This window comes from Thunnus albacares, chromosome 2, assembly GCF_914725855.1.
Source record: "Thunnus albacares chromosome 2, fThuAlb1.1, whole genome shotgun sequence".
In the NCBI taxonomy this organism is placed as follows: Eukaryota; Metazoa; Chordata; class Actinopteri; order Scombriformes; family Scombridae; genus Thunnus; species Thunnus albacares.
Genome location: NC_058107.1, coordinates 36,541,782 through 36,557,355, shown reverse-complemented (window position 1 = coordinate 36,557,355; position 15,574 = coordinate 36,541,782). Strand labels below are relative to the sequence as shown.

At 39.2% G+C, this 15,574-nt stretch overlaps 1 protein-coding gene across 1 annotated transcript in view; it reads right to left on the bottom strand.

Annotated features, from left to right (window-relative positions):
- The window catches only part of LOC122968177 (centrosomal protein of 120 kDa), a 36,683-nt gene extending 27,816 nt beyond the window's left edge, over positions 1 to 8,867 (bottom strand). Inside the window, exons 1-6 of the mRNA XM_044333189.1 lie at positions 8,574 to 8,867; positions 6,525 to 6,681; positions 6,246 to 6,360; positions 6,000 to 6,144; positions 2,227 to 2,375; positions 78 to 275 (exon numbers count right to left, since the gene is read on the bottom strand). Of these exons, the coding sequence (XP_044189124.1) occupies positions 78 to 275; positions 2,227 to 2,375; positions 6,000 to 6,144; positions 6,246 to 6,360; positions 6,525 to 6,681; positions 8,574 to 8,622 (813 nt within the window). The 5' untranslated portion in view covers positions 8,623 to 8,867. The remainder of the gene's footprint in view (positions 1 to 77; positions 276 to 2,226; positions 2,376 to 5,999; positions 6,145 to 6,245; positions 6,361 to 6,524; positions 6,682 to 8,573) is intronic.
- Between the last annotated feature and the right edge of the window lie 6,707 nt (positions 8,868 to 15,574).

Genomic DNA, 15,574 nt, shown 5'->3' with positions numbered 1-15,574 from the left:
ACCGGTAAACAGGTAAACAGGTAAACAGGTAAACAGGTAAACAGGTAAACCAGTGGGTCAGACTGGTCGACTCTCACCTGTAAACTGGGCTGCTGAGCCAGGAAGGCGTTGAGGACCTGTTTGCTGCTGCGGATGCGTACGGAGGCGCGCTCCGGCTCAAAGTCGGGGCTCAGCAGGTTGTGGAAAGGCTCGCTGGTGATGTCGTTCCCCAGTAAACAGTAGTAGAAGAAGAACTCGGAGCCCTCTGCTGACAGTTTCATGGTGCTGGGGATCAGCTGCAGGAAACAACGAGGAAACAGTTTAATTTGAATCAATACTGGACACTCTGACCTGCATTAATTGATGGTTTTGGTTACTGGGAGTAGTGGAAACAAACTGGAAATATAATAGTTTTGACTTAAGACAACATTACAGCCAGTCTATAAATCACTGCATGATATAATAACCTGTATCAGGGTTTCTGCAGGTTCACGAAATAAATTTAAGACATTTTAAAACCACATTAAACACAACTTGTTTACTTTTTTCAAAAGTCTTAAAGGTCAAAGAATAAAAGTTAAGGAAATCCAGTAGGGACCTACATTTATTAATTAATAACTACATGAATTAATTCCCATTCATATCACATGTTGTCAGTACTTCCTGCTGTACAAACAATAATTCCAATATAATTTATCAGTTAATATGACCTGGACCCAGAAGAGTGTTTTATGATGAAAAATTTAAAACATTAAATGAAAATAAAAAATGAAAATGACTGGTTGGAAGTTCCACTGTCACACTTCTAGTTTATAGATGTAGAAACGTCTCTAAATAGCCACAAACACATAAAGAAGTTAATGTTACTCTCAGCAGGAAAAAGACAATATTAAACACATTTAGACAGGAAATATAAGAATCTTTAAAACCTGCAGCTGTGGACAGTAAACACAGGATCCAGCTGGATCATCAATCAGTCAATTAATCAGAATATCACAGACTAACTACATGTGTGACATCGTGAACATGTTTTAGGTTATAAAAACCAAAACAACGAGCTGAAAGATGCTAAACACTGTGAGTTTGATCATTGTTTGATACAAAAATATTGATTAGAGCAGCTTTCATTTGTTGAGTTAGTCAGAAACAGACATGTATTGATCTTTACTGATACTGTGTATCTGTCACTAGTGTCAGATGTCAACTGATTATTTTCTAATCATTCATCTGTAAACTAGATGAACAAAAACAGCTTCACAATTAATGCTGCAACTATTTATTATTACTATTGATTAATCTGTTGATTATTTTCTTGTATTATTGATTAGTTGTTCAGTCTATAAAATGGTGAAAAATGTTAATTACTGTTTCCTGAAGCTCAAGATGCAACTTCAAGTGTTTTGTTTTGTCTCGACCGACAATAATAATACAAAGATATTCAGTTTATGATCACAGACGACTAAAAAAACCCAGAAAATATTCATATTTGAGAAGCTTTTTCTTTAAAAAAAATGACTCAAAACAATTAATAGATTAGTTGGCAAATAACTTCCTGTTGACTAATAGATTGTTACGGCCGTAGTGTTGTGTTTGTTTCTTCCTGCTCTCACCTGTGTGATATATATGTATGTATATATGTATGTATATATATATGTGACTCTCTTCATCCTCTGGATTCATTTCAGAGACGTAAAACTGATTAATCGACTAATCGCTGCAGCTTTATTAACAGTTAAACCAATGACATCATGTTTTAATCAAAGGCTTCCTGTCAGTGAGAGACTTCAGGTTAAAAGTGATGAAAGAAATCGGTTTAATTTGGCGGTGAAGACAGTCGATGGCGTCGTCTATGACTCTCTGGAGAACAGACGTCTGCGTTGAAGCAATAATGTTTTAACGACGATTACAACCTGAGATGTTCTTCTGCTGTCGTTCTATCATCAATCTGTGCTGCACATTCAGCACATTTACAGTTATTTTGTGATAAACTGCTGTAATTTTCCTTCTTTAATTGTTTATTCAGCTTCAGTTTGACTTTTCCCAGAATGAAAAGTGGAAAAAGCAACAACAGCGAGAACAAAGACGGAGAGTTTACAGCCAAGAAAAAGTGACCGTTTCTCCGTTTTCTCTTATCAAACTTGATTCCAGATGCTGGAAACGTGACGTCATGTTGTTCAACATTCATCCAGTTATCAGGAATAACAAAACGTTCACACTCAGAGGTCAGAGGGAGAGTACGGGACCGACCTGTTCTAGTTTGGTAGCGAACGCCACGGTGACGGACAGGACGAACATGTCAGAGCAGTGATCTGCAGGTCCCACCTGATGGTAACCCTGGTCTGGGACCAGTACAGCCTCCAGCTTGTCTGGGAGAAGCTCGGTTACTGCTGGGGAGCCTAAAACAGCAGGACAGAGACCAGTTCACACAGACAGGCAGGAAAAAGAGAAGAAGAAAAGAATATAAGACAATAAAAAGTTAATTTGCACAAAAGTACAGCGAGCAGAGACGACGAGTCCTCATCAAAGGATGATTCTCTGTAAGAACTGGAACCTTCTCACATTAATAGTCTTTGCACATCAAGGACGGTTTTTTTCGTATGTTTTTTTAATCCACCTCAAAACGCTGCAACATACAGACCAGATGATGATCAATAGTCATCCTGTGATCAGTCTGTGTATAACAGCTGATAGTATCAGTGTTTCCAGGCTGTGTTGTTTGTGTGTACGGTGGCTCTGAGTGGTCAAACAACTCTGTAAAGGTTTTTGACGGATGCAAAAAAAACGCAGAAAATCGAACCTGTTCCGAAAACTTTAACGACGGACGAAACTTTTGGAGTCGTATCAACATGCTGGGCAGTAAAGTACACCCCCGCAGCCCCTGCGAGGCGGGGGGGAGGGCCCCGCCTGTAAAACAACTATCTTTTTTTTTTTTACCACAACGTAGGGTTCAGGTCATGATATTGTCTGTATTTTGAACATAAAAATAAAATAAATATTTAAAATAAAATAAAAAACTTTACTGGTCCATAGTTTCCTTTGTTTGATACATCAGGGATTTTTGGTCCAATTAAAACATTAGGCAGGAAATTCAAATCAATACAACTCAGTGACATCATCGGCACCGCTGTCAGAGACACTTAGAGAATGAAACAACACAACAAAGAAAAATCTGCAGAATTTTCTGCCAAACTTACAAAAATCACGACTATATTTGTAACGATAAATCCTGTCAGACGTGAAGAAGGATGCAGTCTGTTAACAGGTGGGTTCCTGCGTAGCTGATATACAGTTATCGACCATTTTGGCAAGATGAACAGTTATTAAACAGCCTTATTGTGTGAAGTTAGTTAGCCTGTATGTTACGCTGAGTTTTTTCAGAATAATGTTATAAGGCTTTCATATCGCCGAACCTACGGGGAATTTATCTTTAGGCACAAAAACGGCCATAGACCCCCCCCTTAAAAAAAAATCTAAATATTTTTATTAAGGGCCCACTCAAGGATAGCCGCGGGGGGGGGCATTGGAAGTTGTATTTATTTTTTAACGTGCAACAATTTTGGACAAAGAAAACAGACTTGGTGTGCAAAGACCTTCAGACTGATTTTATTGTTTTTGTTTCAACTTTTCAAAACATTTAAATCTTCTGTTTTAGAGCCCTGCTGATGTATCAGACCAATAATTTTCATGTTATCAGAGACTTTAGTGTCTTTCTGCAGTAAATCAGCTGATGAGGATCCAGGAGATTGAACTGAAATGTCAGAGATACGTCTGGGAAGATTTAAAACTGGTCAAGAAAGATCAAAAATTCTGATTTACTGACTTTTATCTCTAATCAGAGTCAAGGCTTGAAACACTGGATCGTTTCCCATAATGCAACTCAATCCCGTCTCTCTCGGTTAGATCGATGGCCGGTCGTCAGTGTTTTTCACAGATTGAGTAGTTGTGTAACACACTTGAATCCAGATGGAGTGTTTGCAGAGAGAGAGAGAGAGAAGAGGTCTAACAGACTGACCCCGATATGACAACCCTGATTAGACCGAGAGTAAAACATGAAATACTTCACAGTAAAGCACAACATAAATCTCACATCTGTGTATCTTGTCGATCACTCACACGCTCTCCTGTCAAGACTCTTGGAAGCCGTCCCTCCCTGTCCTGATTATTTTCCCCTGACAGCTCCTCATGCTCTGTGACAGCAGAGGTTCTTTGGCGGCTTCACAGATGATTCAGTCACTTTCAACTATTTTCACTCATCATGAATTAATTTCCTCTTTGGCAACAGAAGGTTACAGGAGCCGTCAGAAACTGCTGTAAGTTGAGCAGGACTTTGTGAATACTTCAGGGTCTGACTCACTGACAGACCAACCATAAATGGACTTGAAATACTCGCTGCCTAGCAACAAGAAGGCTACAAACAACCCATAATGCAACACTCACTGTAGGAGACACTGTTTACATTTTTTTTTTAAAAAAGATCTGACGTCGTGGATCTTTATAACTGTTTAGTTCTTGGATGTAAAACAATCTTTGCTTTTTCAAACACAACTTCCAGAAAATATTCAGGCCGACGTGATATTTTTAGACATTTTTTCCGTCTGCGTGCTTCATCACAACCAATAATACTGAAGTCATAAAGCAGACTGATTATATTTATTATATTTACATATTTCAAACTCTTTTTTTTTTTTGCTTTGTACTGTTTGTTGTTGTATGTTTTGATTGTGACGGACTTACAGACGCACACTGTCCTTGTTCAATAAATCAAATCAACACTGTGACAAAGTCCGATCCCAGATAACCCTGACGATGACCTCACAGTGACATCATCAGGGTTATTTTCTCAGACTTGACAAAAACTCCTCCAGACGCAGAAATCAAGATAAGAGTGTTTTCACAGGCCGAGACGAGTAAACTGATCCTGATTAGAGCTCAACGAGATGTCGGGAAAAAATATCATTTATTATGATTATTTTAACAGATATTACAGCTGTGATATGAGTGAGAGCTGCTGCATTCAGAACTAACTCTGGTGCATTTATGTTGAACACTCAAACACACAGCGGGCCAACGTTGATATTTGCATATTTGCCAGGTGTGGATTTTAATTCCAAAAGTTTCTCCGTAACACACAGATGTGAGTCGACTCCCCGGATGAAGACTGACAGCTGGGTCAGCTGCTCTCGTCCGCAGCGAAGGGAGAATGCAACCAAATCTTTTCCCTTTTCCATCAGCTGGTCATATAAGATCACATGTGAGATCAGTTACCGTGTTTCTGCTCAGGCTCACATTTGAAAATGTTTGTTTTTCCTCCGGGACACACGAGGTCACAAACTTTTCATCATGCACTTTTTCACAAAAACGAGTCTTTACAGCAGCCTCACTGTGTCATGTGGCTTTTTTGAAACACAGTCTGTTGTGAAACCAAACTTCTGTCGTGGTGTTTCGTTTCATAGTGTCGTCAAATGTTGGTTAAAACCACGTTGGCTCCACATACAAGACAAACAGGTCCCACCTGTCCACAAAGCTCCTGTTTTCTGTCTTTCTTTTCTTTGGGAGGGCTAGCACGGTGCCAGTAGTAGAGGAGAGCAGAGCATTCTGGGACTTGTAGTATTAGCGGTACATGTGCTGTATAATACCAGCGGGCTCTAGTAGTCATTTGGTATTGGCTGGACCAGAGTTTGACACCTCTGCTCTACATGGTCCCAATAAATACAACAGTCCTGATTTTAGTGGGAACGGTAATTTTTATATTTCATTTTCGCTAAAAAAAAATAAACAAATGATGATGATGTAATTTTTTTTTGCTGGGTCTGAACTGACAGCATGTTCTCTTACGTCTCTGCAGCACCACAGTGTTTCATATATAACGGTTTGTTGAGACACGTTGGTGATTTGGATGTCGCTTTTGGCCATATTGCAATTTCAATAATTCAATTAATTGTTCAGCCCTAATCTTAATGAGTAAAAAACAAACAAAAGTTTATATAAAGGGAACAAACAGTGTTGTTGAAGCAGCTGACCTTGTCGAGGCGGGGCCTTCTTGGCTTTGAACCTATCAGGAGAGGGTTCGGAGGGCTTGGTGTCGTTCTCCAGCATCACGCTGATGAGGAGGGCGGGTCTCTGTTTGGTGTATTTACTGCTCAGCAGCGGATACCAGCGAGGCTCCTGACACAAACACACAGGAAAACACACAACCTGTCACTCTTATCAGACCAGAATCTGTATCTAACTGGTCTTCACCCAGTCAGGAGGAAGAGCAGCTTTACCTGTTTGACCTCTTGTACCGATCGGAGGTCGAGGACGATGTAGCCGACGTTCTCTTTCCTGTTGCTGACAGAGTCGACAGCAAAACACTGAAGCTTGATGGGAGTTCTCTGCAGCCTGGAGGACGACCGACAGTTTACTGACATTTATAGAGATGAAAATATTAGTCGATCGAAAGAAAATTAATCAGCAAAACTGCCCAGATTTCACTGTCAAATGAGACTATTTGATGCTTTTATTTGTCATATATGAAGATAAAGTGAATATTTTTTGCTGCGGACCTGTGTTGGTGCAGCGTCCTGCGGTCCAGCTCCCAGGCCAGCTCGGTGCTGAACTGCGGCTGATCTCTGTGCTCCACCGGGTCTGTGGCCAGCTGCTCGCCGTCGAAGCTCGCCTGGACCACGAGGCTCAGCCGGGGACTCTTCGGGAAGTGACGACCTGGGAGGAAGAAGAGAGAAGTTACAAACTGACAACTGACATCACCTCCAGCAGCGTCACGTCAGACGCAGAAAGGTTTTAGCTGTCGACTGTCCTGATTTATTTCCAACAACAAGTTGTCTCATAAAGTAGGAAAAGTAGATGATAAATGAGTCTTTTCTACAGGTGGTCGGCCTCAGAGTGACTTTATATTTACTGGGCAGGTAAAGGAATTACAGCTTTCTTTTGTAGTAATAGTGTCAGCTGTCATCAAGCATCATTTGGAGTTTGTTTGTTGTTTTTCCACATCTGTATTTGACATCAGTACTGACAAAATTAAATAACATTCACAACACTTTCAAGCAAATCCCTCAATGTTGACAGTGTGAATATATTTCAGTACTTTCATTTAATATTGACAGTTAAGCGTCTTCGTGGTCGGGGTTAGTTTGGTCGGTGGGTTATGGTTGGTTATGAGAAACAGATTTCAACACAACAGGAGAATTTTGACAAACTACTTATCAATAACGAGGATTCAATAACCAATCAACACTGAGTTGTTACAGCTGAATAAGTGCAGAAGATGACATCACTGTACTGTCATACAGATGTTAACACCAGGAGAGCAAAATATCCAAGCTTGAAGTTCACAATGACTCTGTATCACTGACCTCTATGACTCAGCAGATTCTGTAATGATGAGTCACCAACTCTTGACAGTTGAGGTGTTGAGATATAATTAATAGCTTCTGCTGTCACAGCTGTCAATGTTTTGGACCCTTAATACTATGAAGTCACAACTTATAGTAACAGCTATCAAAGCTTGTCACTGTTTCTGGTTACAGCTGTCAAAATACAATATATGACCATGATTAAAACAAGCTGAGACTGTAACATAATACAACATAGACGTTGTGTTTGTCATGTTTCAAGTTTCACATGTCTGTGACGTGATTTCACTTCCACCTGAGACTGAAATCACCTCTAAACTTCTGAGACGGTCTCATTTACTTTCCTTCTCTCAGACTTATCTCGTGACCCTTTGGAGGAGGGCGACCCCTAGGTTGGTAACTAAAACAACATTTTACTGTTAGAGGACAGGTTCACAATAGTTCAAGTGTGTATTAAACCAGCAGTCAGGTGTCCATATGAGCAGTGAAAGAGGTTTTCCTCACTGTAATCATTCCTCCTGTTCATACTGGATATTAAAAGATCCTTCAAATGTGCTTTTAATGGAAGTGATGGAGGCCAAAATCCACAGTGTGTCCACACAGTCATTTAAAAGTCTCTGTGAAGCTTCTATTCAGCTTCAGCAGTCTGAGTTAGTCATATCAAGTGGATATCTGACACAATTACAGTCTTTTTAGCATCAAATTCCCTCTTTGTGTTTCCTCGGACAGTGTTTCCCTGTTGAGCTGCAGGTGGAAGTATAGTAACAAAAAGAGGGACTTTGACACTAAAAAGACTGAAACGTTGAAAGATATCTACTTGATTTGAAGCCTCATATTAGCTTCAGATAAACTTTTAAATACATCTTTGCACAGAAGGAGGACTGTGGATTTTATCCTCCATCACTTTCATTGTAAGTGCATTATGAAGGGATCTTCAAATGGTCAGTATGAACAGGAGGAATGATTACAGTAAGAAAAACATGTTTAATGTTTATTTGGGCTCCTGACTGTTGATTTAAGACACACTTGTAAACTGTGAAACTGTCCTTTAAATACCAAACAGCAACAGGTTGCTTCCAGTCAGCTGGTTCGTACGTTACTAATGACACTGATGTATGCGAGTAACGTTCCTGCAAAGCAACTTATATCGACTAACACAGTTAACATATACTGTATAATTCACAATTTACAAGCTAACCTTAAGTCTCCCCGTTAAGCAGGTTATCCTCCTGAGCTTCTTACCTTCCAGGATGGACACAACGATGAGAAGTTGGTCTGTCTTCGAAGCCATGTTGACATTTGTAACAGTTAACGGAAAACTTTCCAACTGTCGGTTCAAACTTCTCTTTACACCTTCGTTTAACTCCGAAATGTCCTGATGTGGAGAGAAAAAAAAACTTACACACGGCAGAGGTTTTGTTTACAGAGAGGAGGCTGACTGTCCGTTACAGGGAGGCAGCAAACAGCCGCTTTGTTGTCAAGCTTTGGCGCCACCCATTTTGTTTCAACAGCGGAAGTGATGATGGAGGCGCGCATGCGTAGTGCGCCCTCTGCTGGAGGGAGGCGGAACAGCACCAACACAACTGCTACTAGTACTGCTGCTACTGTTCGGTGTTGGGAGACGTACTGAGATACTATATTGAGGAACTAGAGGCATTTTGCGAGGAAAAATGGGAGAAAATTACAAAATACAAGCATTGAAAGACTTTTATCTGGCTATGACTGAAATAATTGTTTTTGGAGCCAAGGAAGAACATTTAAAAGTCAGCACTCAGCTTCAATCTATAATGTTAAAAACTACAAGCCAGAAATCTTGTAGTGTAGTCATGTACTCAGACTTGAATTTCAACAGCCACATTAAGACAATTACAAAGTCAGCTGACTATCACCTGAAGAATATAATAATATCAAGAATTAAAGGACTTATGTCTCAGCAGGATTTGGAAAAACTTGTCCTGCATTTATCTTCAGTATTGACTACTGTAACACTGTCTTCACAGGTCTCCCTAAAAAATCAGCCATGACGCTGCTGCTCGAGTCCTCACTAAGACCAAGAATATGGATCATATCAGTCCAGTTCTCAGATCTTTACACTGGCTTCCTGTCTGTCAAAGAAGTGATTTTAAAATACTGCTGTTGGTTTATAAAGCACTGGATGGTTTAGGGCCAAATACATTTCTGATCTGCTGCTACATTATGAACCATCCAGACCTCTCAGGTCATCTGGATCAGCTCTGCTTTCTGTACCCAGAGTAAAAACTAAACATGGAGAAGCAGCTTTCAGTTTTTATGCTCCACATATCTGGAACAAACTCCCAGAAAACTGCAGATCTGCTGCAACTCTCAGTTCTTTTAAATCACAGCTGAAGACTTTTCTGTTTGCCTTTTATTAAACCACATCGAGGGTTAATATTTTACACTGCACTGTAACTTTTATTCTCTTGTTTTATCTGTCTTATTCCCTCTTTAGCTTCTTTTTATTCCTAATTTAACACTTTTTAATTGTTTTTATATGTCTTTTTACTTGTGTTGCTTTTATACTCTGTTTTAATGTCTTTTATTCTCCATGTAAAGCACTTTGAATTGTCTTGTTGTTGAAATGTGCTATACAAATAAACTTGCCTTACAAAAAGCGTTTGCAAGCTGTGATATCTGCCAGAGGTGTGTTACTAAGTACTGACTGTGTTGGGTGCCCAAACTTTTGCATATGATGCAATGATGTTTTCATTTTATTTATTTTATCTTTTTGTTAAATGTATGACATAAAAAGTAATTATTTAATATTGTTTGATGAAAATATTCTGGGTTTTTTTTTTTTACATATCCTAGAGAGACTGTGTTTACACCTTTTCAATTAAAAAAATCACCAAAATATTGTATTTGTCAAGAGGTGCCCAAACTGTTGCATTCAACTGTAAAATATTGATCTGAAAAGTGACAAGTAATTACAGCTGTGAAATAAATGTTGTGAAGTATAAAGTAGCATAAAAAGGAAATACTCAAGCAAAGAATAAATACCTTAAAATAGTACTTAAGTACAGTACTTGAGGACATATACTTAGTTACTTTCCACCACTGTTACAACTACTAATGTGACTGATTTAGTTAACTTAATTTGATTTAAGTGTTGTCGTGTCATCTCATGGCCCAATGAGACATCTTTACATAACATCTTGTAATCAGTACGCAGCTTCCTTCATGCAAAAATGTCTAAAAATATATTTATATTTAAATATTTAATTATGTGTCAGTCAAACATCAGTCCAAGTGGTCACACCAAAAGGAAAAAATGTAATGATAATGATAATTAATAGCAATCCAATCTGATACTTACTGATACATAGTTTTCTTCCAAAAAAATCCAATGTATTTTCTAAATAAGTTGTCAATTTGAAAACTATTTCAGTCATTTTAAGAAATTAAAGTAATATAATTTAAAAAAAGATAAATGTTTAAATTAGCAGAGATCTTCTATCCTGTAACTACTAAAAGGTGAATCATGTTGCATCACAACGTGTCCTCTGTAAGACGTAAAAACATTAATTTATAGACATTTCTGTTCATCATAAAGTCAGCAAAAATGAACTCCTTAGTGTAATAATATATTAATATTATGTTGGTTTTATATTATACATGTCAAAAGAAAACTCCACAGAGAAAACAATATATATAAACATCCTTTAATCATGATTGCCAAACATATGAATTAAGGCATATACAGTATAAAAAAGCAACAGCAGGTTTCATGTTTATACGATTTCAGTGTGTTATTAACTGGATACACCGGGTGGATGAACTGAACATACCAAGCAGCCTTTATAAGACAACACTGTGTCTTCCAAAAGATGACAGTATTTTGTAAACAGAGTTCATAGCACTATATTCAAGTAGTAGAATGATCACTGATACTATGCAGGTAAGGTGTTGTGTGAGGGAGGCAGAGCCGCTGCTAGACCAGGTTTGGTCATTGCACCTGTTGTTGTCAGCCATGTTGGCTCCACAGTGCTGCTGTAGAGATGTTATTTATATTGTTGTTATGTTGTGATCACATCATATGAAAGTTATGGGTGTTGTTTTCTCTTGTTGGTTCATTATTCCTGTATAATTACCCTCCCAACTGCTCCTGTAGTCACACCAGATATGACTCAAATTAAGCCTAAATTAACACTTTTTATTTCAACAATGTATAGCACCTTTTTAATTAGCTGAATCAATTGCATCAGTGTGCAATGTTGGGTTTTATTTGGATATTCGCAGCCATTTTCCTGCTTTAATAACACTTTTGATGCTCTTTTCACCAAGTGGTAATCATCAACAATTCTTTTTTTCAATGAATTACAGCGAGGAGGCTGGCGTGAACGTTTGTTTCCCATAATTAAGGTCTGAATGTGATGACATGGACGCCACATTAAGGCTCAAGTTTTTTTCTTTTTAATATTTTTTGGGGCATTTCGTGGACATTGGAGAGATGACAGGATCTGAAGGGAGTGATGTGGCGTAACATGCAACAAATGTCTGCACAGACGTTGCAGTTATATGGCATGCGTCTTAACCAGCAGGCTACCGGGTGCACCGTTAAGGCTCAGAGTTGGTGGAACACCCTCTGGCGACCATACTGGATTGTTTTGTGCATACAATGTCGACTGGCTATCTTTCCAGCTAACAGACTGTCATGGAGCCTACTTCTCTATTTCCTTTATGTAATTTTCTTGGGGTCAGTGTTGGTGTGTCTGCTGAGAGGACGATTCCTCTCGCTCATCTGATCGACATAAATATGAGCCGTAAACTTGTGATGTTTGAGAAATGCTTGTTTACTTGTGTTTAACCCTCCTGTTGTCTTCCCGTCGACCATGCAACTTCTGTCCTCCCGGGTCAATTTTGACTCGGGAGGACAAAAGTCCACAGATGCTATAAACTTTAATAAAACACCCAAAATTCAATGAAAGTAGTGATCATTACTTTTACTTGCAGAATGTGTAGTATGGAACCATCCATGTGATTTTCAGGCAATTAGATGAAAGAAATCCATATTTCTGATATAAAAACATTTGAAAACGGGTCAAATTTGACCCGAGGACAACAGGAGGGTTAAGAAGAAGGAGTGCACTTCCCCTTTAAACTGTCTCTGTGGGTCATTTTTCCTGCTGTAATGATGGTCAGATCCAAAGACGAGAATGTTTATTTATTTATCAACCTCATTAACAATATGTATGTTTTTATTATGCCTCTTGAAGGGATAAATTTGATGTCGAAGTACATTTGAGAACCATTTAGCTCCAGATGAGGGAGACTGATGCCACCTGGCTCAAAGTGGCACTAATTGCAGAGACCCTCCCTGATTGGCCACAGAAAGCAGGTGACGAGTATAAAAGGGTTTTGGAAGACAGTAGACAGGTTGGTCTGTTGTTCCCTCTCCAGGGAAATGCAGGACGACCAGTGTTTTGAGGACTGTGAAGGTCTTTTTCCCACTAATTATCTGCAGACGACCCAACATGACAAACCTAATGAAGTTGTTTTTGTTTCTCTTTTTGTGGCTGATCTGACTAATTTTTTTCTATTCTTAAAGATCGACACCTGCATGCTGGTCCATCCTTCCCACTACCAAACCTCAAGCACAACTCAGACTATACAGTATCTATCTAATATATCAGCTTCCAATCACTGTCTTGTTTTTGTCTGATTAACTATTGTATTTAATGAGCACAATAAATTTGCTCATTCGGTTGCTTGGCTGAATTATTCATCAAGTATACAAGTACACTGGTCTGATTCCAGTCACTGATAATGGTTTTGAGTGCGTCTACTTGCAGCTGATCTCAGTCCAAATCAAAAGTACAGTACTGGCTGTTGGTCGCCGTGGTCACCTGACAACTGTAGCACTACATTTCCATTTATTCATTTGGCAGACGCTTTTGTTTAAAGCAACGTACAAACGAGGTACAATCCGAGCCATAGTAGACTGAGAATAAGCGCTTCAACACTCAAGTCCGTGTTCCACCTGACACAAGAGCCACGAGGCATGCAGGTGCATGAAGTGACGCCATGATGTACCAAACCAGGGTGCTAATGAGATAAAATCCCTGCTTCCGTGCTGGGAAACAGAGCAGTGGCCTATCCTGAGAGTCAAGACACCACCAGTGTGCAGGCTTGCAAACAAGCTTTGGTTCACACTTCCATGTTTTTGGGGTCATATCTGGAACTCACACTTGGCCATAATCGACCTGACGTGGTTGCTTGATCATTTGGAAGCAGCTGGTGGATTGAGGCTGTGCAAAACTCGTCTTGGTCGCCAACCTGCCGGTATGTTTGTGCAAAAATGCCAAATTTAATTTTGTCAGGAGTTTACCGCTGGTCTTAGCTTTTTAGGTCATATTCCAGATATTGTTGTTTCCCAACATCACAACTCATAATCATATACATACACAGTACAGTATGACTCCACCGGTGGTTCTGCGGTGAGTTTCGGGGAGTCTGGTACTATCGTGAGTGGTTCAGATAATAAAGACAATGAGCAGCACCAGAAATGAAGTGAAATTTGTGTGCTGGGTTTGTGAGGTCAGAGATATGGCACCATTGGTAAAATACCTGACCGGCCTGTCTATCAGAGGCTCTGCCATGAGCTAGTTTACTTGTAGGGGGGCACGGGAGCAGCGGCGGGGCAAAGGATCATGGGACTCCTGACGATGGGGCAACTCCCTGGCATCACTCACAGTGAAAATGTGGGCATTTTACTTCAAGGACAACTCCAGTGTAAGATACAGTGTACTGCATCACTGTATTGCTTTCCATTGTTGCAGATGGTTTTCCATCTTGTATCATGCCAAATGGCATTTTTTAATATTTCATTATCTTATTTAAAATAAATATTCTGAGAGAAAAAACATCTAGTGTTATGACTTGATCCCAGCCAAGAAGAGTGATTCAATTTGGAGCTGTTAACGTGTAAAACGTACATTTAATTTCGTTGTTATTTGAACATTTTGGTTTGATTTGAGCCTGTGTCTGGTTGGGTTTTGGCTGACAGGAAGTGGTTCTGACCGTAACCACAGAGAACATTAGTTGTCAAGTTTTATTACAGAAAAGAAAACTAGAAAATCCTCTTGTGTTCCCAAACGGATTTCTTCTTGTGTCTTTGTCATTAGAAACTCTGTTTTCTTTGCTGTTTGAAATTAAAGGGGAATTATTGAGCCTTATTGGTTTGGCTTGAATGATTTAAAAATGTTCTTGGTTGGTAGTATTTTATGCTCCAAACTAAATCAAATTTAGCAGCTTCTCAAACTGCGAGCCAATGCTTTTATACATGACTAAAAACAATATACTTGAATAAAACTGGTGTGACTCTATGAAGTAAAACAAAAATCCTCTGGCCAGTGTGACTGACCAACAATGAAGCTTCTTTTTGGTCATAAACTCACTATTTTTCCTGAGTGAACTTTCCAAATTATGTTTAGTTTTGAGTATGCTGCCAGCCTTAAGAGGCGATATTAAAGAAAGGGATATTAGAAAATGAGCAAAAACTCAATTTAACACTGGAATTGTCCTTCAGAGAAGAGGTACTGTGACTGCAGGTACATGTGCCCTTCATGTTCAAACAGATTCCTTTAGCATAAACTCACTGGCATTCCTCATTAGCATTCGTTCACCTATAGTTCCAGGTTGTACCTCAGATTTAAACATCATTTTTACATTGGAGACGTTTGCTGATCATTGATAATTAGATTCAGACAAAAGCCATTTTTTTTAGTTAAAATCCTGACGGAATTTTGTTTTTACGACTTGAATCATCGGAAAAAGAGAAGATCTAAGTAATTAGGGTTCACCTTGTGATGAACATGAACATCTGTACCAAATTTCATGATAATTTCTCCAATATTTGTGAAGATATTTCACTAGAGCATGCTGCTAGTGTGGCTAAAAAGTCTCAAATATAAAAAAAAACAGTACATAAGAGGCACAAACTGGAGCTAACATTCACATTGACCTTTTGGCTCTTACAAAAAGCTGTACATCATATATGCAACCTAAACAAAAACATCATTACACGTGCCTCCAGGACAAACTGCTGCATGAATCTAATAAAGAAACTGCGGTTCTGGTTCTACTGGTTTTTTTTTCCCCCCACACCGGCCGCTGCTCCCCTGCATGGCTGATGGAGATCAACGTAGATTAGGATAAAGCATGTTAGTGCTCTGCCATGAATCTGTACAGAATATTTACACCACTGGGTTCCTACATGGCACTGG